Genomic DNA, 23608 nt, shown 5'->3' with positions numbered 1-23608 from the left:
GATAACCAAATTTATTAAAACCATCCTCCTCCTTTGAGGTTAGTATCTTTAAATATACATTTTGATTACATCATCTATGCTTAATTTATATGTCTTCATGGACAAATCTGCTTGACCCGATATTTGACCCCTTTCAACACTGAGATTAATACACACAACACAACATATTTTGATGAATATTTTATACAGGTATGAATGTTTCAATGACCATTCCATGCAATAATAATAATAATAATAGTAGCGCATTATGAGAAGACCTCTATGAGCTTCATATTATCATTACCTCGATCATTGGATTAAACACGTATGAAACAAACGAACTCAGCTCCCCGGATGCGTATTCCATAATGTTGCAGCAGCTAATCTGATTTTCCGGTTTGCTCATAGCAACTTTTTGCTATAAGCAAACCAGAAAATCAGATATAACTATTCAAATATTGATGAAATATATATATTGTTGAAACAAAAAATGTGATAAAGTGCTGTGGATGGCAAGAATAATTAGGGGAAAAAATTTATAAAGTAAACATCTCAACCAACCCCCCCCCCACCCCCCACCCACAGCCGCCAGACAGTCTAAAGCTTTCCCATTGAGACTCTTGCTTCTGCGGTACTACAAACTATGGCAAAGTTGATTTATGCTAAATTGCAAAAAAAAATGTCTAATTTTAACAAATAAAAATTAAAATAGAGAACACATTCCTCACTTTCATTATAGACTGATATATTATCACTTATAGCGTAATATAAAACACAACTTGCAAATTCTGATCTATTTGCCATCACTTGCGATAACCAAATTTATTAAAACGATCCTCATCCTTTGAGGTTAGTATCTTTAAATATACATTTTGATTACCTCATCTATGCTTGATTTATATGTCTTCATGGACAAATCTGCTTGACCCGATATTTGACCCCTTTCAACACTGAGATTAATACACACAACACAACATATTATGATGAATATTTTATACAGGTATGAATGTTTCAATGACCATTCCATGCAATAATAATAATAATAATAGTAGCGCATTATGAAAAGACCTCTATGAGCTTCATATTGTCATTACCTCGATCATTGGATTAAACACGTATGAAACAAACGAACTCAGCTCCCCGGATGCGTATTCCATAATGTTGCAGCAGCTAATCTGATTTTCCGGTTTGCTCATAGCAACTTTTTGCTATAAGCATTCCTCACTTTCATTATAGACTGATATATTATCACTTATAGCGTAATATAAAACACAACTTGCAAATTCTGATCTATCTGCCATCACTTGTGATAACCAAATTTATTAAAACCATCCTCCTCCTTTGAGGTTAGTATCTTTAAATACACATTTTGATTACCTCATCTATGCTTAATTTATATGTCTTCATGGAAAAATCTGCTTGACCCGATATTTGACCCCTTTTAACACTGAAATTAATACACACAACACAACATATTATGATGAATATATTATACAGGTATGAATGTTTCAATGACCATTCCATGCAATAATAATAATAATAATAATAATAATAGCGCATTATGAAAAGACCTCTATGCACTTCATATTATCATTACCGTGATCATTGGATTAAACATGTATGAAACAAACAAACTCAGCTCCCCGGATGCGTATTCCATAACGTTGCAGCAGTAATCTGCACATTTGGCATTTGAACTCTACCGGGTACCCACTTGTACTCCTGCATGGAGAGAAGCAATGCAGCAGGTAAGTTTTTTTGTGGAGGTGTGCTCTCCTATGAGAACCCCTGTATATATGCCACTGCGAAGCATGCACCCCTAACAAATCCCCTGGCTCCACAGTGGTTTTTTTAATTCTTACACCTATGCTCTCAAGAACTATTTAAAATTAAAGATTGCCTGAGACAACTAAGGTAAAGACACAAAACTCAGATGGGTGGGGGGAAAGAGAGAAGGAAGAATTGGGCATGGACAGGAACAGGACAATACAATCGAGCATCAAAAAATGTCACAATCGTATTTCTGGCAGGATTGTCATTATTTCATCTCTATTAAGTTTATAATTACTATCAGTCCATTTCATTTTCATTCTGTCAAGAATTTTTCCAAGTTCTTTTCCACGTGGAACACCAGCCGCTAGCAAATCCTTGCCCGAAACAGGAAATACGGGAATAGTCCAGTTGACAATAGCATCAAGATTGGCCTTCTCCCCTCGGTACTTAAAAATTTCACACACGTAAGGAACAATGTTTTTTTCTTTCCCAGTATTCTAAGATATATAGATAAAAAAAATAGATAAAATAACATTAATGAATGAGTTACTGAATTGTTTAGCATATATTTTTTGTATTTTTATTGGTAATTTATTGTAGTTTAAATGTAGTTTTTATAACATTTTATACTGTATAATTTAGCCTGTCTCCTCTTCATTGTCAATTTTGCTAACAACTAATCTTAAATATTTTAAATAAATTATTTAATAAATTTTTATATAATATTGTCATAGTTTTTGAAATTTATATTTTTGTATTGTATTAATACATACCTCCAAAATTAAATGAGATAAATATTGTTGTAATCGAAGCCAGTGTTTTAAAGTAAATTTTTTGTATTCTTATCATGTAAAGTGGCTCAGAACATTAATTTTCATGTAAACAGTGCTAACAGGTTTCCCTCTATTTAAAGACTTTCCAATTAAACACCACCTCCAATTAAAGACCACTTTTCTGTAGTGCCAAATTAACAAATGTCAAATGTATTATATTAAAGGCTTGTGGTAAACCATGTGGATAGTTCTGCTGTTTTTATTTATTTATTTATTTTATTTATTTATTCAACAATATTTCGAGAGGGTGACCCATTAAGCGTGAGCTGATTTTAAGGGGCCCTCAACAAGAACAAATTTACGAAAAACAAACATCAACAAGTTAAAAGATTATTTACAAAAAAAATTTGAGATGATAAAATTCTATAAAATACAAAGGGAAAACAATCAGTTTAAAAGTAGATAGAAAAAAAGATTAAATTGTACTATTATAAAATAAATAACTTTTCAATTTGGTTTTAAAATTGGAAAATGTGCTAGAGTTTCTTATAGAGACGTCAAGTGAGTTAAAATATTTGGGACCTTTATATTTAAAAGAATGTTTAAAAAGTTTGCATTGAGGTATTGGAACGACAAGGTACCCCCTTGAAATTTGTCGTGTGGACATTTTACCATCTACAGTAATTCTGGCAATGTCTTGATGTTTCAATTGAGTTGCTTAAATCATCATTAGGAGAATAATATCCCACAGTTGCCAACTTATACAGACTGACCGTGAGACTCAAAGATAATTTATCATTTGCCAGATTTACTACGGATGAACAAAAAATCAAAGATTTCAAGGTTACTCACGGATCAAGATTTTTAAACTACTAAATAAAGATTTGCAAACGGTAATATGCAATAAATAAATCATGTGCCATTCATCTGTAGTGTAGCAAAGGGTAAGCCTAGGCCCATTAGTTCAAGCCCATTACGCTGGACGTTGGAATTGTAAAAAATCGATGCCCTTTACACCCGCTACCGTCTGTGTGCTTGTATTACCCAGTAATGCACCACACATGGTTTGTTTATCTGTTTTCCACATGAAAGTGACTGTACATCATGAATAAAAGGTTAACTAATTATCCATCCAAAAAAAAAGATCAGAGTCCGTAAAAAATGTTTTAATTTTACATCAAGCGCCTGTCAGGTAATCTACATAAGTTTAAAGTACTGTACTTTATGTTATGGGTATAACTTATTGGTTTTATGAAGTTAACATACATACATTTGACTTAATTTAGTGTCCAAGATCAAGCAAATCAGTAGTTAAAATGCCCAGATTGCGCGAGCTTCAAGGGGGCTTCGCACCCTAGGCTCACAGTGGCCCCCTGGCCCCAGCCTGTGGCGCGTATGCTACGTAACAAGAGTTCTCACAGATTTTTTTTTGAAAAGTTGGCAACTATGATATCCATTTTCTTTTTCAGTCTATATGTTTATATTGCAACTCAATAAAATGTTGAGACATTCTCAATAAAATCAACAGTTTTTTCCAGAGCTATCTACATGGTAAACCGCAAGCATTTAATATATTATTGCTTCGCCATGCAAACCTTCAAACAAGATTCAATATTGTAATATAATATTTTTTTCACTCACAGCAACAATGATATCTTGTAATGATTTCAAAATGCTTCCATTTTCTTTATCTTCCCGGTTGTTTACGATAAACATTGCAAGTTTTCTTTCATCGACTGAGGTTTTCATTCTTTCTACAATCTTGAGGACATCCTGGTCATTATGTAGGAGTGCCACAAGAATGGTTATGGGTTTTGGTTCAAGTCCACAGCTACGTTCACAAACTGCTCCCAAGCAATCCAAATTTCCATTTGTTGGCAAGCCTGAAAAATCAAGTACATTGATATTACTGTATTAAGAAATGTATTTTATAATAATTACCAATAATTATGACTAAAAAAATTCTTATCATAATAATAAAAGTCAGAATACAATAATAATAATGGTCGACTCATAGAGCGCATATTGTAGAGGCCTCTATACGCTTTGCATTATTACCCCCTGCCACAAATACTCAGGTCCCTGGGAAGATTTCCATAATGTTACAGCTGTAATCAGAGCGCATCTCCCCACCCAGGAGTAACCATTTGTACTCCTCGATGGGGAGAGATAACCGTAAGTAAATTGCCTTGCCTTAAGACACAAGCAAAATACACAGCGAGTGATTAAACCTCTGACCGCAAATACTAAGCAAAACCGCTTCTATGCTATAACTACTTTCACGCTGCAAGTCAGACTGTATATCTATTAAAAGAGTTCTTGGGGTAAAACGTACATGTTTTTTGACTGAGGAAAATGCACTATGTTATTGTATGTTTCAGAGACCGTTCAGCATTGCTGGCTTTGCTGCCTTCTTGAAATATAATAGAGAGCTTTCGATTGTACCACGACGGTAGGACGAAGAATTTTCTTTCACTTCTTCCACTTTGTGGAATGAACTGCCATGAACACATCAAGACTAGAGAACTTCAAGGCTTTACTCAAAAATCATCTTTTTCTTTCATTGACCTCTTCTTCTCACACTCCTTTGCTCTTTTAGTGTTTGTGTGAAAGTGTGTGTGGTTGATAGCGCATTGAAGCTTATCATTGTCATGCTATATGACTATTATAATGCTATGGTAAATTCAGTACTTTTAAAAAATTTTAATTTTCAAAGATTATATGTGGCAAAGACAAGTCAAACCAGTCACTCGTTGCAAAAATTGATTTTGAGTTATTATTACAGGGTTAATGAGTAAAATAAGATAAAATGGTTAAAAAATCATTCAAATCCGACATTTCCTTCTGAAGTTACAAGCATTTAAGCGTACAGCTGTTTGAAGAACAATATATGAGAAATTAGCCTTCAAAGTTTATGATTTCAGGCATTTCTCATGCAGAAACTATCATAAAATCATTAAAAAGTGTTGTTTTAACATTGAAATTTGGAAAAATAACAGCACAGCATGATGTATAGATACATAAACCTTAGTTTAGTGAAATAAAATAGATTTTTAAAAATGTTACATTCTAGCATGTTTTTGCTATTTTCTCTGAAAAAATTTGCGACGAGTGATTGGTTTGGCTTGTCTTTGCCACATATGTGATAATCAGTTTACTTCTCACCAATGAATTCAGCCAATCCCAGCTCATACATACACCTAACGATGTGCGCTGCGTGGTTCCCAACAAGAATCTTCTGCAGCTCCATCCAAATTCTCTCGCCTGAGATTTTTGCGAGACCTTCGGCATTCTCGCGAATTGCCTGTAAGGTATGTGCAGAATGCCCATCTGGCTTTGGAGATATTCGCCCAAAAAACCTGGAAAAGACCACTTTTTTTTAATTAATAATGAAATTGTTTTTAGACAGCATGGTAGTTTAATTTAAACATTAATGTTCACTAAGATTTGCTGTCTTTAATGTTTTATCATAAAGTTGTTATTCTAATAACTTGCATGATGATTGTTTTGTGGGTATTTTAAGCAATCTTATACACTACAACTTGACATTCTTATGTTTAATGCATACTCAGATACATGATATTCAAGTCAAATAATATTCAATTTTTTTTTAATCTACAATTTGAAATAAAGTATATCAACACCAGTGTTACCATCATTGCTATAGTAGGTACCCAGAAAACTTTTCTTGTATAAATTGAAGAACCAAAATATATGAAGTTGGTTAGCAAGTATCAAGGATCTTAAATTAATATCAGCTTTGCTGAAGAAGTGTGTTAGAAGTGTGTAACATAGAATGATGACATGACATCCCTGTTCTTTTGATTACAACTTCTTTAAACATCTTATGTAATTAAAATGAAATATAAAAAAAGATGCAAGTACCGAAAGTATCTCAGAATTCGTAGGTAGTCTTCTTGTATTCGCTGAGTGGGGTCACCAACAAACCTGACATCACATTTATCAAGATGTTCTCTCCCATTAAAGAAGTCATAGACAGTTCCATCAAGGCCTGAAATAAAGATCAGAATCATGTCAAAATGCATTCAGAACATAGACAACACTGCACACATCTCAGATGGAGGAATTATATATTGAAATATAACTGACGATGCACAGAATGAAAAATACAATAAAATGATCTTGATACAAGATCTCTGTTGAGGGGAGGGTGACGGGGTCCCAAGTTTGCCACAAGTCACGGAAGTCTCCCAGAAACCTGGACAGCATCTGGCACTGCCGCAACCAAGCATCCCCTGGAAAATAACACATCTCCTGTAAATTAATTAAATACTGACTGTATGCATGTTTTTTTACTACTGTACTGCCCCCTTATTATCACTTTGTCTCACCGAAATCAGTGTCAAAATGGGTTAGTATCAAGATCAGTAAAACAAAATTAGATATACTGTACTAAGAAAGCTCATTGAAACAGATCATCTGAAATGACACCTGTTTTATCAGGAATAAATATCAGATGAATTTTCTATTTTTAATGAATATATTGCTGAGAAATAATCATTTCTGCAATAAATAAATTACAAACTATAATATAGTTCACAAACCCTGAGGTCACAGAACTAGGAGGTGCACTTGCATGCGTTATGGAGTGAAACCTACCTAGAAACATAGAGTTGATGGTGAGATCACGGCGCTCCGCATCAATAACCCAATCTTTAGTGAACTCTACTTCTGCATGTCGACCATCGGTTATTTTGTCAATTCGTAAAGTTGTCACTTCAAAATTCTGGTCCTTTATGCGGGCTGTGATGGTGCCATGTTTTTCTCCTTTTGTATTGATCATACGGATATTTTCTGTGCTGAACATCTTCTGCATCTCCGACGGAGTTGCCGTTGTTGCAAAATCAATATCGTTGGGTACTTTCTTTATAAATGACAAAATACATAATGTAAATGATAGTAAAGAAAATTTTAACAGGGAAATAAAGGTGCTTAAAGAAATGTGAAGTGATTACATCATCTGAAAACAAAAAAAAATGAAAATGGAAATGTGATTTAGCAAGAGGGAAACAGATGTTATATAATCAATTTTATTGTTTTTAAACAATTTCTTAACTCACTCTTCAGTAGTCAGAATGTGATAGAAGTGGGGAAAAACATTTGTCTAGTTGCTTTATAAAGATTAAAAAGCAGACATGGTTCTTTTTTAACCTTAACCTCTTGGTATGTCAAACACTACCCTGTAAGCCTTTTAGCAACAAATAACAAAATGTTTTAAAACCTAGTTTTCTTTTTATTTCTTCTCCAAATATGTTTGTCTCTCTTCACCCAGGAGTATGAATGGGTACCGGCATATGGTATGCTGTCTGGACAGACAGCAGTCTGGAAGGAGTGGCAAAGCCCCCCACAGCCTTGCACAGTCTGGCACAAATGCCACAGAAAGAGAGACGGGCACTCCAACCTGTGAGCCTAGAGCTTTAGGTTTTGACCTTTACCATTACATTTTATATAACATTAACCTTAACATTATCTTCTTACCCTCTTGAGCAGATCCCGGACTGCACCGCCCGCAATCCTGATTTCATAGTTGTACTTCTTAAATATCTCCTGCAATGTCTGCAATCCTGGAGTGAATATTCCATGAAACTCTGGCGAGTCCAGCTTCATCCCATTTCCTCTTGAAATTACACTCGTATAGCGAATAGCTGTTCGACAAATTGCTTCTGTTCGCATCAGTAGCGTTGAAATGTGTTTATGGCACGCATTCATCAATATAAGATAGTTAGGCTAATACAACAATAATTAACTAGCCTAAAGCGCTGGCAAGTTTACAGCAAACCTGCATGATGAGAACAATCATGACATTTCATTTTAACAGACTGGGCCTAGCCTGCCATTTGTACTGTACTTTAATAATTTTAAATGTCTGAGTAAAATATGCAAAAAATGTAACATAGTATAAGGCCTAGACCAATCAAACAATCAATAAAATTTATTTTGGTAGCAAGTCCATATTTATATTTTACAAAAAAACAATGCAGTGTGCAGACAATAAAGCCAATCTAATAATAGACCAAATTATAAAATAAAAAGTAAAAATATCAATGAAGAATCGCTACCAGTTTTTTGCAAAGTTTTGAAGAGCAAACAGAGACTGAACAATACAACAAAAACAGTTCGTTTTGGGAAATAACCCTATATAGCCTATGACTTTATGGGAGTAGGCATTTGAGCCATCTTGTCGCTATAACAACTACCTGCCAGAGCCAGCCCAATTAATTATGCTCCATCGGCCTGTGCTACTGGAGACATAGGCCTACACCACCACCATGCCATGCCATGGCGTTCTGGTGGTGGGTAAATCAGCATACACACGTACGCCAAACAATCATTCAAAAATCCCGGGCCTCCATCCATTAAAGCTTAATTAGGTAGGACGAGGCCCTACACTAGGGCCTAGTTAGGTTCAGCATAGGCTACAAATACAGAGAAAGCCTAGCCTAGGCCTACCCACTAGGCCCTAGCTAGGAATGGCTGCAGCTCTAGCTAGGAATAGGAGGCCTGGCCTGGCCACACCGGCCTACTACTACTATACAGGCCCTAGCCTAGGCTAGGCCTATAATATATACGTACCTAAATAGTAAGTATAGCTGCTATAGCAAGACTACCAGCCTAACCTAGGCCTAGGTAGATTGTGGAAGCCTAGCTAATTTTAATTGAAACATTATAACCTTAATAATTCTTTTCTTAATAATATTAAACTACTGAAGAAAATATAAAGTACGTACCTGTTTTATCTCCCGCTCGCTACCGGCATGCATCAATCAAATGTCAAATGTTTTGATTAACGCCCTCATGCGAAATGTTCAGAGCAATGACTGTTCGCACGGTCGATGCCGTGCGAATAAAGGCACAACAATAATTGTGTTATGTTTTGGTATAGGCCTAGGCCTAGATTCTGTGTGGGGAAAGAATTTTTTTTCAGGTAGACTTTTACTACATGTTTTATTAGGAATGTTAGTATATCCATGGTCACTTTTAAACATTTGTACATATGTATCTAACCATCAGAAAAATGAATAATTACAGTGTATTTATGATCATTTTGTGGTGTCTAGGCCAGCCTAGCTAGGCTAGGCCTATGTCAGTGTGTCCGTGTGCTGGGCACCTCCACTGTCTCCTGTTGACTGCTAAAAATGGCTTGAGCCTACTACTTCTTCTTTGCCTAGTTAGAGGGGATTGGATTGGAGACCTGGGATAGAATTAGCCTACCAAGGGCTAGGATCTACATACATGTTTTAAGGCTTCAATTCAGGTGCTGGTCCTTTTTGATAGTGCTATCCAGGGGTCAGGACAACTACAAATAGAGGCCTACCTAGGGCCTAGTATTAATTTTTGCTGCTAGTGAGTGCGTGTGTTTATATTATAATTACTATTATTTTTTAATAAAATGTTTCAAGTTCAACTTTCAATTCCAATTTTTCATTAATTTGTTCTGATGAATTATATGTAGATGGAGCATTATAACATTGCAACATTAGTAACCAGTTACCAACGAATTCAAAGTACAACGTGGCTTCTCCAGTTATCAACCAAAGCTATCTTCCATATTCTCAGGTAAATATTCAATATAATCTTTTAATTAAATGAATAGTTTATAAATACTTCATGTCATCCCACGACGTTACAAATACACACCAATATTAAAGCAAAACACGTCTCTATCATCTTAACACCTTGCATTTATTTTCAGAACCATGTATGTGAAAGCGTTAATTTTCAAAACCATCTACATGGGGTACCACAAGTACATACTAATATTTTTGTTCACTATGCATACCTTTGAACAAAGTGTACTGAAAGCATTCAAAGTCACTGATACTGTGTATGTTTATACGGCACTGAAATTTAAACTTGTTTATTATTTTATTTAATCATGATACTAATTCTTTTTCAGATGGCAAACTCCATTTTTAACACTATCAACATGGATCATACTTGTAGCAGTATCACTGACTGCAACACGTAGTAAGTTTTTCTGCTCCGTCTTCATGACTGTAAAGATAATTTTTCTATGGCTTCATCAGGTTTTTTTTATATAGTACTTCACCCACTTTGTCTTGGGAATTTGTGGAAGATTAAATAATGCAAGAAAGTATAATACATACTCTAAGTATTGAAATACACGCCATCGTGTTGGGATTCAATATTTCGACATTAATTATGTCATCATCAGTGATGATGACATAATTAATGTCGAAATATTGAATCCCAACACGATGGCGTGTATTTTAATACTCTCCAAGTATTGAAATACTTGGAGTATGTATTATACTTTCTTATCTGAGATTAATCAGTGGACCTTTCGGTTTTTTTTTAAATAATGCAAATTAAAAGAAAACCATCCTGCCGTGAAAGACCCCGATATCTTGGTTTACATCGTCAGAAGAGCGCCTAAAGATGAATTGCGCCTTCGTGTGTTGGAAGCACAATGTATCAATCGCATTAGGCCCTCTATAAACCGTAAGAATGAGCTTAGTGACGCTTTCCTTATTACCTAATTTTTTTTTATTTTTTTTTCTCAATACTTTCCAACACCTGTCAGCTTATTAGCACAGTATATAAGACCTGGCCTGCCTAATTCCTGTCTCAGTTGCTGATGTGTCATTGATACAACAAAATATTCAACATTACTCTTGTGGATTGTATATTCACTCTTTAGGTCATTTAATACGTATTCTCCTTCATTATGAGAGTGAAAAATCAAGCGATATTTGTTCAACTCATGAAAACCAGTAATTTCATTTTAGAATTTGATGATCTGATTTCACAGAACAAGTTCTTGTTTGGTGCGTGGTATCCGTCCTGTCTATAGCTGCCATCGGTGGACTCGTCCGTTTATCACAAATCAAGACCACAGAGCATCTCAACAGAAAAAGAAAGAGTAACAACACTGATCTTGTGGACACAGGGTAAAGTATTTCAGAACTCATTAGTGACCAAGCCAGAAATTCTCCAATAGGGGTTCTAAAGCCCCTGATAAGGGTTCTAAAGTCCCTTTCTGGGAGATTACGCCCACCTAGGCTCACCACACAAATTTCGGAACAAATTTTCAGAAAAAGCACCTGCATGCTTAGGAAAGACACTTGCACACTCTTGGTCTTTCAAAGCATTCCACCAATTTGTTATGTTTTATAATGCGCTACAGTATTTCAGTTGACAACTGTTAATCGATTAGTTAGCAAAACATCAAGACTATGTATTCTATATTTTTATACCATTGGTATTTTTGGCGAGCCTACTTCAGCTTCATAGAATATATCTGTGTTATAACATGGTGCAGTCTTTTAACGCCAGCATAATGTCAATGGCTGCCGAATGTCTGAAATCAGACAGCTACAAGTACCAGTACTAGTAAGTTAGCACCAAAAACTGGGCTTTAATTATCAAACAGTTATAATGACCTCAAAATAATTGTGTAATTTGTGTATGATATTTTTTATTAAGCCACCCTTTTCACAACATTCAATGTTCACGTCAATCAAACAATCAATCTACAGCTTGGCTGCCTAGCATATCTAGCAAATCTGGTGCTGGGGTCAGTCCAGACTGCCTCTGCAAAAAAAAATTTTCACCAAAGTCCAAACCAGGAGCATGTCTACTAGAGCATGTACTGTTGGCCCAAACTGAGAACTGAAATGTTTAAAAGTAGTTTTAGCTCTAAATGTCCCTCCTATCTTTATTCACTTCCTAATGATATGCGGAACACCAATACATTTTACTCTTTTAAAAATAAACACAAAAAAAAATGCTCAAATCTAAAATTTTTCAAAATTTATTGAAATTGAAATTCTAAAAAATTTTTATAGATTTTTTAGTAAAACTTTTATATATTGTTTTTGCAATTGTTTTAAAATTGTTTTAAAAATCTATTGTGCTTTTATGTATTTAACTCGTATTACTGTATATGTTTTGTATTTGTTATGAGGACCTCTTTTAGTCAGCCTCGCTGTAAGAGCTACCCTCATAAAAGAAAGTTGAATAAATAAATAAATTAATAATTCTTATTATTCAAGATATTCTCCATATGATGCTAAACCAGTAGTTTTAACAGAGGAAGAAAAGAAGCAAACTTTAATAGAAAGTCGCCGGTTGTTTCTGGATGCACAAGACTTATTTTTGTGGTTGAATAAGGCAACAGATGATTTGTATTGTGTGTTTATCTGGTATAATGTATATCTGTCAAGTTTGTAAGTATTAACTAACTAATCATAATTATATAAATTTTATAATTATATAATATTGATTTGCGTAAAAACTATGTTAAGTTTCAAAAACTTAAACAGTAACATACAACATATGGATTGCATGCTTTTTTATATTGAAGTATGGTATTACTTTATTTGAATTTAGAACAAGAAAATAATTGTTCTTATTTTATTTGCATATACTCTCAAATTTGCCAGTGATCAACGCAAGTGATTCTACAGTTAGGTTCTGTAATCAGTGGAAAATAAATGTTTTATGCTTGTCTTATTATATCTAATATTTTAATTGACAATTTTAAAGAATTTTAATTTCTATAGTTATTAATATTATGTGGTATTGTTTATTATAGGATTTATGGCACAAGCTTGCTGGCAATATTATCATTTTTTCTCTTTCCTACCCAATGGTGTGGAGCGGTGTTAGTTTCCAGTATCCTTGGCATCAACAGAGGTTTCTACTCCTGTTTAATGTCCGCCTCTTCTACCACATACAACTTTTTTATTAATAGGGGAAAGGTATGTTTGAATTTTTATATTGTGAGATGGATCATTTTTATATGGTTACATTTAGAGAGCAGTATAATTAAATTGGTGGTGGCCATACTTGTGGTTGCACTGAACAGTGAAGATATGTTTGGGTCTTATGATCCGGGCTCAATTCCTTTGCTGTTGCTGACTGAGACAATAGAGGTACAATATAAAGAGACAGAGAAACACGGGTGGAGTTTAAAAAACTTTTATTTCTAATTCTTCTGCTTGTATATTCTTTATTTTAATATTGTATGTGCAATGGTTTTGGACATTATTTTTATATACATTTATTTATCTTCATTGTGTAATTCCTCCGTACTCAAGGAAACAAGTTAAATTGTTAGATTGTTGAGGATTCTATTGATTCTTTTAATGCATTTTATTGTATTTTATGATGTAATGTTTTTTAACCTTTTTAGCTTGTAATCCAGATCCTTTTATTGAATTGCCCCTATGGGATAAATAAAGATTGTATTGTATTGTATTGTATAAATATTCTAATAATATTTTAATATAGTGCTGAATGCCCGAAGACAGCTTATCTGACATTTTTTTTGCTTTTTTTTTTTGTTTTGACAATAAACTTTTTAAGTATCTTTTACAGTATCTTGTATACATTTATATTTTTATCATAAGAATTATCATTAATACAATCATTATGTTACTTTCATAGCTTTCAAGAGGTGATTCTGTACAAGAAGAACATAGTCCAGTAGACGTAAGTAATATTGATATATATATATATGTGGCAAAGACTAGCCAAACCAGTCACTCGTTGCAAAAATCGATTTTGAGTTATTAATACAGGGTTAAAGAGTAAAATAAGAGCTACAAAATGGTAAAAAAATCATTCAAATCCGACATTTCCTTATGAAGTTACAAGCATTTAAGCATACAGCTGTTTAAGGAACAATATATGAGAAATCAGCCTTCAAAGTTTATGATTTCAGGCATTTCTCATGCAAAAACTATCATAAAATCATTAAAAAGTGTTGTTTTAACATTGAAATTGGGAAAAATAACAGCACAGCATGATGTATAGATACATAAACCTTAGTTTAGTGAAATCAAATAGATTTTTAAAAATTTTACATTCTAGCATGTTTTTGCTATTATCTCTGAAACACAATTTGCAACAAGTGACTGGTTTGGCTTGTCTTTGCCACATATATTAGTTGTGTCAGATTTATACATCACATCATGCCAAAGCCTTTATGCATGTTACAGCACATAATCACACCAGTAGTTAAATCAAACAGCTATGGAACACATCTCAACTACTTGGGGTAATATTACCATACTTTTGTAGCTAGTAATACTACTATGGAGAGATAATAGAAATTTAATTTAAGTATTAGATATTATTTGGTTAAATATTTGGGGTTTTTTTCAGTCTGATGTAGAATGCAACTCTGACACAGAATCGATGCATAATGAAACTAAAGAAGAACATCTGGAAAGAACGGACATTGATGAAAAAGAAAAGAAGAAGAAAGTAGAACCACTTAGTTGTATCTTGTGCAGTACAGTATTCACATCGGTATTAAGGAGGAGGGTAAGTCAGGTTGTTGGCAAAGCTTAAGTCAGATTGGCTATTAAGCAGTTAAATCAAGTTGTTAGTAAAGCAATTAACTTAAATCATTAAATTGTTGATTAATTAGTTTTATCAAATACTAGTCAGTTATGTCAAGTAGTTAGTTAATTCAAGTTGTTAATTAAGCAATTAAACTAAGTCAGTTACGTCAAGTATACTAGTCAGTTATGTCAAGTAGTTAGTTAATTCAAGTTGTTAATTAAGCAATTAAACTAAGTCAGTTTGTTGGGTAGGCAGTTTTGTCAGGTTGTTAGTTTAATAATAATAAGTGAATAAGTAAATGAACTAACAATATAAACAAATGAGTGAATAAATAAATTAGTGAATGAATGAAAGAATAAAAAGTTAGTCTAATGACAAGTACAATTAATTTTGATTGTTATTTATCTGTCTCACTGATTAAAGATGGTTGTTGTATTGCTTTTTAATAAATTAGGCATACAGTAGCTTAGTTATTACACTGAGATATAGTTACTAACATCTATTACAGTTTAGTTTAATTGACGTTTAATATTAGCTTTTCAGTGAGCTGATTTACCGATTGACCGATTAATTGCTCATTATAATCATCTCATTTCAGAGGTACTGTCGCTATTGTGGTAACCAGTTCTGTCCAAAATGCTGTTTTAAGAAGATTCCCCGCTCAATTTTTGGAGCAACATGTAAGCATTTTCTCTGCCGTGGTTGTCATTTTATTCTGAACCACATCAAAAATATTGTGGCTGCTATTTAAACTTCTATTTTTGTATATATTCTTGATTGTCAAACTCAAATGTCAAACACAAATTTTAAAATTGTCTTACTTGCAACTAAGACATAGGAAATGACCATACAATAAAACTATACTATTCAATCTATGTAAAAGTATGTAAATTTCGCTCTAAAACATTAAAATGTTAAAATGTAATATAGTTGAACACACCTAAGATTTTGAACAGGATTCTAAAGTTTATAAATATGAAGGTAAATACTTTTTTCTAAACTAGGAGTAGTATTAATAGTAGTACGGTTGTTGTAACTTCTAGCTAGACAATGGTGACAACCAAATTGAGTGCAAGTTAAAAAAATACACACCACACCACTAAGCAAAAAGTAGCATACAATAATATTTACTACAATTAATTAGATTTGATGTTCTTGTTTCAGCTCCAGCAGCTCAAAGTGCAAAAGAACTTGTGTGCAATCAGTGCTACTATTTCTTAACTGGTGAACAGGTGACGACGTCCAAGTGAAAGGATACTGCATAAGCTGTTGGGTTAAAAGTTCAAATATATATTCACCTTTGTATTTATAGTTGGATGATCATCTAATTATTTAATAAGCTACTACGTAATTTGGTGAAAGAGAGAATCTACAGGCTTGGCTATCATGTGACTTGATGCAAGTGCGATAATAAATGGGATTAGCTATTACGGGACTTAATGGAATTGAGTAATCTGCAGGATTTGCTATCATGTGACTTGATGCGTGTGATACAATCAGAAGGATTACCTATCATGTGACCTGATCCAAGTGAGATAATCTGCAGGATTAGCTAATCTGCAAGTGAGATAGTCTGCTGTAGGACTAGCTATCATGTGACTTGATTTTTTATTTAAGGGAGGTAATCAACAAATTGGCTATCATGGGACTTAATGCAATTGAGTAATCTGCAGGATTTGCTATCATGTGACTTGATGCGTGTGATACAATCAGAAGGATTACCTATCATGTGAACTGATCCAAGTGAGATAATCTGCAGGATTAGCTAATCTGCAAGTGAGATAGTCTGCTGTAGGACTAGCTATCATGTGACTTGATTTTTTATTTAAGGGAGGTAATCAACAAATTAGCTATCATGGGACTTAATGCAAGCACGATACTTTGTAGGATTAGCTAGCATATGATTTGATGCAAGTGCGATAATCAGAAGGATTAGCTATCATGTAACTGCAAGTCAGATAATCTGTAGGATTATCTATCATGTGACTTCATCCAAGTATGATACTTAGCGCAGGTGGACAAATTGCGGCCCTGCGGGCCCCATGCGGCCATGGCCATGTTAATCTCATAAGTAATGTCATGCTTGCTTAGTGATTTTCTTTTGCTGATGCCAGTGAGCAAGCGTCACTTTTGCAACTGCCTCTGTAATAGTGCAATTGAAGTTATTGTACTTTGAGCTGATTATTTATTTATAGAAGCAAAGACTTTAATAATATCATGGTAAATATTTTATTATTTTTTATGAGATGCAGGGAGATTCAAACGTAGCCATTGATTGTTTTTCTTGTGTTCCAAACTCCACTCAAACATCAGGATTAATAACTGTAAAGTTGATTATCGAAACAAAACACTAAACCTCAAAGAGAAGTTTTGTGCTTCTTTTCGAGATAGACCTCTTTTTGAAATGGGATTTTATTTAGATTACTGTTGCAAACTAAAGAAGAGGGCTTCTTTTCAAAATTAATGCTGTTAAATTATGGAATTGCTATTATACCACATTTTTCAACTATGGAATTCGAAATTCTGTTTTTTGTTTTTTTTTACCATGCTAGTACAAAGAAATAATATCGATACTGACACGCTATCATAATAATCAAAGAAAACATTAGGGTGAATGTGAGTACTATGTCGAAAGAACCTTGTATTATCTTGATTAAAAGCCCATGGGTTTCTTTTCAAGATGTGCCTCTTTTTGAGATAACTTTAGCAAACTAAAGGGCTTCTTTTTTAGTTTGGCTTCTGAAATTTTACAGTAGTTTGTTGTGAATATAAATATAGTACAGGCCTTTTTTTTTTTTTAAGAATAATAATAATAATTATTATAACAAGAATAATGATGATTCTGCAAATTTACATAAGAGGTTGGAAGATATCATGTAGTTGTCATTTATATTTTAAAATATGCAGTATGATTAATTACGACCATAAGATTATTACAATTTCGAGCTTGAAGACCGAGCAATGCACAGCGGTTCCCTAATCACAAGTGATGCTGTTACTCTACAGTAATTACGTAGCGTTGGAGCACAGAAAATTACAGATATGCGATGTGTATTGTAGGCTCACTTCAATAACTGTAGTAGAAACTATATTAAAAATTTGCAATTATCAATTTTTCATCCTATATCTATTGCACGAAATTCGCATATTTTTTTATAAAATGTAATTTAAACCTTTTTTTTTTTCATTTTGGTATGTTCATTGTAGTCTGGGTGGATAATTTATGTAACATACATATAATGGATTAGCTCATGAATATTTGAAACGGACGCCTAGTAAGTGTAAAAAGGCTTTGAATAACTAAGCTGAATGTTAAATAATATGGTACCGGTACTGTAGTTCATTTCTGCAATTTCACATTATAATTGCGAATATTTTAGTCATGTTTTTCAAATAAAGTATATACATTATGAGGGATATTGTAAACTATACAGGAGTACTGTAAGTGGAATTGTATGCCGGGTCTCTCTCTACATACAGTAGGACTATCCATAGGTCTGTCATTTTATTTATTGAAAATAAATCATACGTTTCTGTCACCTGTTGGTTTTGGTATTTCATACTTCTGTTTGCATTAAATGTATCCATTTGGCCGTGACTATGCTTAAAGAATAAATGCCAAAATAAATCAATCCATGTCTTGAGCTCTGTCTCATTGGAATGTGGGTTTTGTCTGTATGTTGTTTTCTACGATTTTTAGTTGAACTGTTACCATTTTTATTACTATTACTATTGTTCCGTTGACATAAAAGTTCCGCTCGAGTTAACTTTAACTAAAAGAACTGGGGAAATTTTACAATAATTATCGTTTGTAAGCCGTTCTGGAATAGTTAACTGTCACTATCGATAGTGTGAGCGGCCACAACATATTTCAGACCTGTGCGTAATAGTAGAGGCCTTCAACCAGTGCAGTTGTTTCGTCTTTAGAATCATACGGTATTGAGGTAATCTCAAAAGTAGGCCTAATCGTAGTAGGATTGATAGCCCTAGTATATTATGTGGGAGGAGTTCTGTAGGCCTAGCCTATTATAGCATACATGCCTCCATAATTATAGTAGAGGAATCGTTTAGTCCTAGTGCACTGGATGATATGGTATAGACCCTCCATCTGTGGAAGTCTCTCCTTTTGGGCCTCCTCTATTTCAAATTCCAGGACCCGCCACTGGCTTGAAAAGCCTAGTGTACTAAATAGTAGGCCTATAAATAGTGAATATTTATGAGTGCAGTGTGATAGCATATTTCTCAAGAAGTGGAACGAGGCCCATCCGAGTTAAATGGAACATTTCATCTTTCATAGAATGAATATACGAATTAGTAAAATTGATTATATTTTAATAGCATTTACTATACTGTACAATATTTGTTATGTCATTTAGTGAATTTCAATAAAAAGAAAAGAGGGTGATCATTCGGAAAAAGTAAAGACGGATTGATGGAACCCGATTTGGGAAGGATCTAAAATTGGAACGCCAATAGTAGAAAGATGGAGCGCGCGTTATGGAAGGGCAGGAAGATGGAACGCGTTCGGGAGGGTCGAAAGATGGCACGCATTCGGGAAAGGGAAGGCCTATAAAGATGGAACGCGTTCGAGAAGGGTCGTGGAATGCGTTTGGGAAGGGTAGAAAGATGGAGTGAGTTCGGGAAGGATCCATGGGACGTGTGCATGTGAAGAGTTGGCTAGTATTGAAGGCATAGATTGACCGAATTATTTAGTGCAAAGGCAGTTTCAATTTTACTCTTTGTTCGAATCTGAACATCTCTCAGAGGTGGCGCCTTGATTTTCCAGACGGGGCTTCGAGGTCCCCGACGGGGGAGGGAGATGTTCCCGACAAGACCAAAGTAGGGATGGTCGGGCATCGCTCAAAATATTTCAAAAGTGGTCCACTGGTCGAAGCCCCCGAAATTGTTGACAATTTTTGGGTTTCAAAGGCCTTAATTTATTTTACTACATGTTGAAAATACATATAATGTCCCCCCCCCCCTTCGACGAATTGTGTTTTTCGTATTTTCTTTCAGACGGGGTGGGGCGGCAGCCATCCCCGACGCCGCCCCTGACATCTATCCTTTTAATAATTGTCAATTTAAGAGCGCATAATGTAAAGACCCCTATGCACTTTCATAGTAATTACCTAGCTTGGTAACTGTTAAAATATGTAATAAATTCTGAACATTGCCTAATAATAGCTAGTGATTATGAAACTTTTCTAATAATAATGTAAATGAAGTTTCTATAAAGACCGTGCTCAACATAAATATTTAAATATAGCATATTAACGTCATCTATATATTCGATTTTTTTTAGTTTATTAATCAAGCCTTGAGGCACTCAACTAATCAACTTGGCGAAATGTCAGATTAATAACGGACCATCCAATAATATAAGAGTCAGTCTTCATATAATTTAGATTAACAAAAACTGCTGCTTTAATTTGAAACAAATTTCTTTTTAAGCAACAACAATGACTTACTAATTTACTAGAGCGCAAGGCATCCGAAAACGTAGTTAATATTCTATCAATTATACATTATTGAGTTTGGGGAGAATTCTGTATGGATTTAGACTACACTAATCAATATTGTGTGCAACCAGTTCGTGTCACATTTGACTTGTGCAGTCTATCACGTCAATATTGAGTCAAGTCTATCGCTATCCTTATTCATATGTTTTTCATAACAGTACTATTACGTAACTATTGATTCAATCACTTGGTACAATATTATTGTAGATCTGAGGACCATTGAAAGGAAAACGTCCCAGACCACATATTTCGAAAACGGATCAACTGCTCTGAATGAAACATTCGGAAATACTAAACCGAGTTACAAAGAAGAAATTATTATGTGCTGGCGACGAATCACAGTAAAGTGCGTAAATTGGAAGATCATTTCAATTTTTGAGGACCCAGACCAAAATATCTCTTTAAAAAATCAATGGGTATAATTTAAACCTTGTATAACAGTTTGTCAAGGTCGAGTAAAGAAATGATTACATTTTTGTGACGATCCAGTGTAGGGTGTAGATCTGAGGATCATTGAAAGGAAAACGTCCAAGACCACATATTTCGAAAACGGATTAACTGATCTGAATGAAACACTCGGAAATAGTTTAACCAAGTTACAAGGAAGATGTGTTGGCGACGAATTAGTCAAGGGTGTAAATTGGAGGGTCATTTAAATTTTTGAGATCCCAGACTTAAATATCTGTAAAAAGCTTTCAAAGGGTGGAAATGAAACTTTCTATAATAGTTTGTAAATATCCAGTAAAGAAATGACTAAATTTTTGTGATGATCCAGCGTAGGGTGTGAACATGAGGACCATTTAAATGAAAACGTCAAAGACCAGATATTTCAAAAACGGGTCAACTGATCCGAATGAAACTTTCGGGAACGTTTAAACCAAGTTACAAAGACGATATCATTATGTGTAGGGGACGATCCAGGTTAAGGTGTAAATTTGAGGATCACTTAAATTGCTTACGTCCCAGTTATAGATAAATAAAAATAACACTTTGCAGAATATTTTGTCATGGTGAAATGAAGAAATGATCCAATTTTAGTGACTTTTAGAGGCACTGCGCAATATGCACTATATAAGTATTATATGTACATTATTATTATTATTATTATTATTATTATTATTATTATTATTATTATTATTATTATTATTATTATTATTATTATTATTACTGTGTTTTATTTATTATTATTATTATTATTATTAATAAACTAACTTTCTGTACGTTGAACTTTGTACAGACCTAATTAGTAATAGTTACATATTCCGGCCGCACCATATTATAATTATCATCATCATTTCAGCCGTTTTCATATTCAACTTTTATCGCCAAAGAAATGAAAAAGATAATTTAAACATTGGCAATAGGATGTTTAAAAAAATAGACATCTCTATATAGTTGAGTTTAACACCCTGTGTCGGTCGACTGCAGGGTAAAGGCCTTCCCAAGCTGAAACCATCTACTTCTGTCTTCCCCGACCTCGAGTACCGTACCTGTTCTTGGACCCTATTCAGTAGTTATTTTCATCCATCTTTTTCTTCTGGCGAAGTGACCTGCACATCTACATTTATTACGTTAATATTAAAGCTGAATGAGCCGCAATCGCTCTTATTAGATACAAATCTGTCTTTGAATAACAAAAGCAAGACGATATGTAGAGTTAAGATGTGAATAGGTAACATCACTTGATTGATTGGAGTCTATTTATTGTGGAGTACATAATACATGGCTGTGCGCATGTGCAAGTTAATCCTTCCATCGATTTTCTAAATGTTTTTATTGTTTGGTCATTGTTTAGTATGTTCGGATTCTCATTATTCATGTTGGTCAGATGTATATTTTCGAAAATAGTAAAACAGTTATAAATCGATGATCTTATTCGTTTTGATACTTTTTTGGTGTTAGGTTTTTATGATATATTCAATATTAATATGATAAGTAGCGTTTTTGTTTGGATCCCCATACAGAAACCAGGGTGCACCGGCTTACGCATTACACGTCCCTTCTCCATGAAAGAACCTGTATGTGCGGCACCCACCACTAAACCGCTTCTCGCACACGTCCTGATCCATGCAAGAGCTCTGTACGTGCAACACGTCCACTCATGGCCCGCCTGTCTTACACGTTCCTGGTCCACTGAAGAGCCCGTCCTTGTGGGACGTCCACTCTGGCCCGCCTCTCGTACACGTCCCTGATCAATGGAAGAGCTCTAGTGAGTGTGCGGCACTCCACTCCGACCCGAATCTCGTAAACGTTGCTGGTCCATGGAAGAACCGTACGTGTTGCACGTCTACTCTGGCCCGGAACCCAACTTCCTATCATACACATTCGTGATCCATGCGACACGTCCGCTCTGAACAGCCTCTCGTACACTTTCCTGAGATCTATAAAAAAAAAACAAAAAAAAAACTAGTGTGTGCGGCACGCTCACTCTGACCCGCCTGACCCATGAAAGAACTCTGTGCGTGAGCAGTGGCGGGGCCAGCTGGGGGGGGGAAGATTGGGGCTTAGGCCACCAGCGGACAGGTCAAGCCCCACTCCGTCGGACAGAGCTCGTCGGACAGTCAGACCATAAAAATAGGCCTATATTTAAAAAAAGGCCCACACCAAGCCAACATTTGCCTGTCACAGTCAGAGAGGCCAATTCTGGCCATCCAGATGTTGCCTCGAAAAAAAAAATCTCTTTTGCGAGGGGAACCCCCTCTCAAACCCTTCCCCCATGTTGAGCCTATGAAATGAACCCATCTTCTACACGTCTCTCTGTCGCTGACCACGTTGCTACTGACACGTACTACTTGCTCACGTCCCCTCTGACCCACCTTCCGCGAACACGTATTTATAATATGTAAGCAAGACAATTGCTTTAGTTAAGAACCCGCGCTGTTCATGCCTATAATAGATATCGATAGTTCAGAATAATACTAGATATTTATGATCATGATCTATATATAATACGCCAACTGTGTATGACTTTTACGCTATCAATGTCTATATATAATATATATATATATAATATATATATATATATATATACGTAGATGGACGTGAGTCTATGACGCACGTTCCATGCTATCACAATTCTCAGACTGATCGCTAACACATACTGTTGCCTTATAATACAGTGGTTTTTTGCATATATATATATATATATATATATATATATATATATATATATATCATTGTAAATCCACGTGTGTTCTTCAAATTATATATAAGTCGTTGAAACAAAAA

General features: G+C 34.6%; 3 protein-coding genes across 4 annotated transcripts in view; 2 read left to right on the top strand and 1 right to left on the bottom strand.

Moving 5' to 3' along the window:
- Window positions 1-1265: 1265 nt before the first annotated feature.
- LOC117105743 (CCA tRNA nucleotidyltransferase 1, mitochondrial-like) lies at window positions 1266-9371 on the bottom strand. The gene is made up of 7 exons (XM_033247005.1): window positions 9275-9371; window positions 8025-8325; window positions 7146-7410; window positions 6411-6537; window positions 5691-5884; window positions 4167-4408; window positions 1266-2249 (listed from the first exon to the last, which is right to left on the bottom strand). The coding sequence occupies exons 2-7, from the start codon at window positions 8253-8255 to the stop codon at window positions 1989-1991; spliced, it is 1320 nt and encodes a 439-aa protein (XP_033102896.1). The 5' UTR covers window positions 8256-8325; window positions 9275-9371; the 3' UTR covers window positions 1266-1988.
- Window positions 9372-9431: 60 nt separating this feature from the next.
- LOC117105761 (protrudin-like) lies at window positions 9432-18505 on the top strand. 2 transcript variants are annotated; one of them, XM_033247034.1, is made up of 10 exons: window positions 9432-9471; window positions 10000-10103; window positions 10444-10514; window positions 11320-11458; window positions 12563-12736; window positions 13105-13270; window positions 13959-14003; window positions 14679-14840; window positions 15460-15541; window positions 16026-18505. In XM_033247034.1, the coding sequence occupies exons 2-10, from the start codon at window positions 10000-10002 to the stop codon at window positions 16109-16111; spliced, it is 1029 nt and encodes a 342-aa protein (XP_033102925.1). In that variant the 5' UTR covers window positions 9432-9471; the 3' UTR covers window positions 16112-18505. The 2 variants fall into 2 exon arrangements, with proteins under 2 accessions (XP_033102925.1, XP_033102926.1); XM_033247035.1 differs by having other exon boundaries at window positions 9450-9502.
- A 139-nt stretch (window positions 18506-18644) lies between these two features.
- The window catches only part of LOC117105623 (extracellular calcium-sensing receptor-like), an 11754-nt gene continuing 6790 nt past the window's right edge, over window positions 18645-23608 (top strand). The window contains exon 1 of the mRNA XM_033246799.1: window positions 18645-18805. The gene's annotated coding sequence lies outside the window, so the exon portion shown is untranslated. The remainder of the gene's footprint in view (window positions 18806-23608) is intronic.

This window comes from Anneissia japonica, unplaced genomic scaffold, assembly GCF_011630105.1.
Source record: "Anneissia japonica isolate Jap-2015-1 unplaced genomic scaffold, ASM1163010v1 scaffold287754_len4335492_cov202, whole genome shotgun sequence".
Lineage (NCBI taxonomy): Eukaryota > Metazoa > Echinodermata > Crinoidea > Comatulida > Comatulidae > Anneissia > Anneissia japonica.
This window is presented reverse-complemented; position numbering and strand designations above follow the sequence as displayed.

Bases quoted from the DNA above. Each gene is read 5' to 3' on its own strand.
- LOC117105761 (XM_033247034.1), top strand. From the start codon at position 10,000: ATGGAGCATTATAACATTGCAACATTAGTAACCAGTTACCAACGAATT. The intron at 14,004-14,678 runs GTAAGTAATATT...GGTTTTTTTCAG, and splicing joins AAGAACATAGTCCAGTAGAC to TCTGATGTAGAATGCAACTC. The intron at 15,542-16,025 runs GTAAGCATTTTC...TTCTTGTTTCAG, and splicing joins CTCAATTTTTGGAGCAACAT to CTCCAGCAGCTCAAAGTGCA.
- LOC117105743 (XM_033247005.1), bottom strand. From the start codon at position 8,255: ATGAATGCGTGCCATAAACACATTTCAACGCTACTGATGCGAACAGAA. The intron at 4,409-5,690 runs GTGAGAAGTAAA...TTGATTTTTCAG, and splicing joins GGGATTGGCTGAATTCATTG to GCTTGCCAACAAATGGAAAT. The intron at 2,250-4,166 runs GTGAGTGAAAAA...TATATATCTTAG, and splicing joins TACAAGATATCATTGTTGCT to AATACTGGGAAAGAAAAAAA.